The sequence below is a fragment of the Choloepus didactylus genome, chromosome 10 (assembly GCF_015220235.1).
Source record: "Choloepus didactylus isolate mChoDid1 chromosome 10, mChoDid1.pri, whole genome shotgun sequence".
In the NCBI taxonomy this organism is placed as follows: Eukaryota; Metazoa; Chordata; class Mammalia; order Pilosa; family Megalonychidae; genus Choloepus; species Choloepus didactylus.
Genome location: NC_051316.1, coordinates 99416228 through 99419652, shown reverse-complemented (window position 1 = coordinate 99419652; position 3425 = coordinate 99416228). Strand labels below are relative to the sequence as shown.

The window sequence follows — 3425 nt, the reverse complement described above, 5'->3', positions numbered from 1 at the left end:
TAAATTCTTATTTGATTTACATAAGAAAAAATCTCAAGGTCTAGTAAACCAAAGATTGTCTTAAATCATCACAATGCGCAGTCATAGCCAATTCTAAGTTTAGAGCCAAAAGAAAACTGTAAACTATAAATATTCCTAGTAGCCATCCCCAAAGGAATCTGAGAAAGGTGAAATACCCAAATTTTAGGAGATTACTGGACCATGTCTTTTAACTGATACTAATTCCTAGGAACCCAAATACCACTGTGGTAGACCACTCAGGCCAATGCGCTATGGAGATCAGAGGATTACTGGGTTTTTGGCCTATATCCATCTCACAGTAAACACAGCAGAAAGTGAAAACAGGTTTTGCCAACTTAGTGGGAAGGAAATATTGCACAGTGGTTGTGGCGGGCTGATCATGACCCCCTACAGTTGTCCAGGTCCTAATTGCTGGAATATGCTACCTCATATACGATGCAGATGACATGAAGTTAAGGATCTTAAGATGGGATATTATCGTGAATTATCTGGGTAGGCCCAATATAATCACAAATACACACACACACACACACACACACACACACATATATTAAAGGTTATATAAGAGGGAAGCAGGAAGATCAGAGTAAATAGTAGGAGATGTGACAATGGAAGCAAAGGGTTGGAATAATTAAGGGAGAAAGGGACCATGAGCCATGGAATATACGCAGCCTCTAAAAGATGAAAAAGGCAAGGCAATGGATTCTCCCCTGAAGCCTCCAGTAGGAATGCAGCCCTGTCAATACCTTGAACTGAAACTTGTGACCTCCAGATCTGTAATTTTAATTTGCAGTTCTCTCTGTTTGAAATGCCTTTCCCTCAGATACATGCATAGCCATACTTCCTCCCTTAACATATTCAGGTTTGCTCAAATAACACGCAAAACACATGGTCTCTGCCTCCTGGGAACACAGCTAGTCCATATTTTCCAGCCTTTCTTAGAGTTACAGAATGTGGTGGAAAGGATGCACACCACTTTCAGGTCTGGCCCACACAAATCCCCCACCTGCAGTCTTCTCTCTCTTTACCCAGCCACTAGCTGAATAGAGAAGACACTGAAGAACGAGAAGAGGTGTTCTAGTTTGCTAATGCTGTCTTTTCACAAAACACCAGAAATGGATCGGCTTTTATAAAGCAGATTTATTTGGTTACAAAGTTATAGTCTTAAGGCCATAAGCGTCCAAGATAAGCCATCAACAATTGGGTACCTTCACTGGAGGATGGCCAATGGTGTCCAGAAAACCTCTGTTAGCTGGGAAGGCACGTGGCTGATGTCTGCTCCAAGTTCTGGTTTCAAAATGGTTTCCTCCCAGGATATCCCTCTCTAGGCCGCAGCTCCTCTTCAAAATGTCACTCTCAGTTGTTCCTGGGGTATTTGTCCTCTCTTAGCTTCTCCGGAGCAAAAGTCTACTTTCAACAGCCATTTTCAAACTGCCTCTCATCTGCAGCTACTCTCTCAATTTCTGTGCATTCTTCAAAGTGTCCCTCTTGGCTGTAGCAAGCTTGCTCCTTCTGTCTGAGCTTATACAGTGCTCCAGCAAACCAATCAAGGCCCAAGCTAATGGGCAGGGCCACACCTTCATGGAAACCACCCAGTCAGAGTTATTACCCACAGTTGGGTGCGTCACATCTCCATGGAAACACCCAATCAAGGAATTACCATCTAACACTAATAAGTCAGCCCACACAAGATTGCATCAAAGATAATGGCATTTGGGGGAACATAACATATTCAAACTGGCACAGGACGGATCACAAGGAGGAGAAATCCTGGGTCCCTGAATGCCTGCACGGAAACCACATTCACATTGGACTTTGTGTCATCAAGAAATAAACTTTTATTGTGTTCAGCCTACCTCAATGTGCTACTGTAAAGACTGAATGTAATGATGCTTAATAAAGCAATAAGCATAGGACCTTAGAATGTGCTCGATACATGTAATTGATGGTGGTAAGGGAGGGCATGAAACTGTGAAAAAAATAACATGTGACTGATGAGCATTCAATGTGCCTTGATTTGTAAACTCATGATTCTAAGGAATGTGCAAAGTCATTCTTCTGAGTCAAACTGAATTAAAACACTATTCCCGGTCTAAATGGTTTTCTCAATCATCCCTCTCTCCATAGTACCACTCAAGCATGAATTCAGTGGTCCTTATTCTGTACACCAAAAATTTTTTACACATTCCTATTTTATAAAACTGACCACTCCATATTATAATTGCAGGATTACATGTCTCTCTTTCCCTCTCATTAGACTGTGAGAACAAGGACTTGGTGTGATTCACTTTCTTACTTCTAGCATCTAACTTTGTGTTGAATGAGTGAATGAACTGAAGGTTTTAAACAAAACAGTAACATAATGAAAGACAAAAAGCTCTTTCGGGATGTTTTCCAGCTTTCTCATTCTAAAAAGCTGATTCATACAATGGCTGCCTTCAATCAGACATGACAGGAGAGTCTTTAGGTTTCTCTGTTTGCTATTTCTGGCCATATGTATACCTTTATCTTAAGTCTTAAAACACCTTATAAACATAATTATTGTTTTCATAGCACAGGAACAAGAACTGATTCTATTTTGGAATTACTTTTAAAATTCTCTCAAGGCCACTAGCCTTGGAGCGGGCAACAGGTAAAAGAATTCAGTTACAATGGGGAACATTTTTGAAAAGCTGTTTAAAAGTCTATTTGGGAAAAAAGAGATGTGGATTCTTATGGTGGGTTTGGATGCAGCTGGAAAAACCACCATCCTGTATAAACTGAAGCTGGGAGAGCTCATGACTGCCATCCCTACAATAGGGTTCAATGTACAGATGGTAGAATATAAAAATATCAGCTTCACAGTCTGGGATGTTGGTGGCCAGGACAAAATCAGACCTTTGTGGTGACATTATTTACTGAACACTCAAGGTTTGATTTTTGTGGTGGACAGTAATGACAGAGAGCAGGTCAATGAGGCCTGAGAAGAACTAACCAAAGTGTTAGCAGATGAGCTCAGAGATGCAGTTTTACTGGTGTTTGTAAATAAACAGGATATTCCCAATGCTATGAATGCAGCTGAGATAACAGACAAGTTTGGCTTACATTCCCTGCACCAGAGAAACTGGTACATTCAGGCTACTTGTGCCATCAGTGGAGTTGGGCTTTATGAAGGCCTGGACTGGCTCTCCATCCAGCTCAAAAACCAGAAGTGATTCATTCCCCATGCACTGTGGCAAAATCTGCTGGCGTCTTCTGTGTGCATGTGTGTATGTGAGGAGCCAAGCGTGGGTGCGTGGCTAGAAGTGGGAGCAGCTTTCTCACACTATGCCTTATACATGCTGTAAGAAAACCAGTGTTACATTTTAAGAAAATCCAGTGTTACATTTTAAATGCTACTTTCCATTTCAATGGCTTTGATCATT

At 41.2% G+C, this 3425-nt stretch overlaps 1 protein-coding gene across 1 annotated transcript; it reads left to right on the top strand.

Annotated features, from left to right (window-relative positions):
• The first annotated feature begins 2672 nt into the window (after positions 1–2672).
• LOC119505092 (ADP-ribosylation factor 2-like) lies at positions 2673–2909 on the top strand. The gene has a single exon (XM_037797762.1). It carries the CDS (start codon positions 2673–2675, stop codon positions 2907–2909), a length of 237 nt encoding a protein of 78 aa, XP_037653690.1.
• Positions 2910–3425: the final 516 nt, after the last annotated feature.

Coding starts and splice junctions, on each gene's coding strand:
- LOC119505092 (XM_037797762.1), top strand. CDS start 2,673: ATGGGGAACATTTTTGAAAAGCTGTTTAAAAGTCTATTTGGGAAAAAA.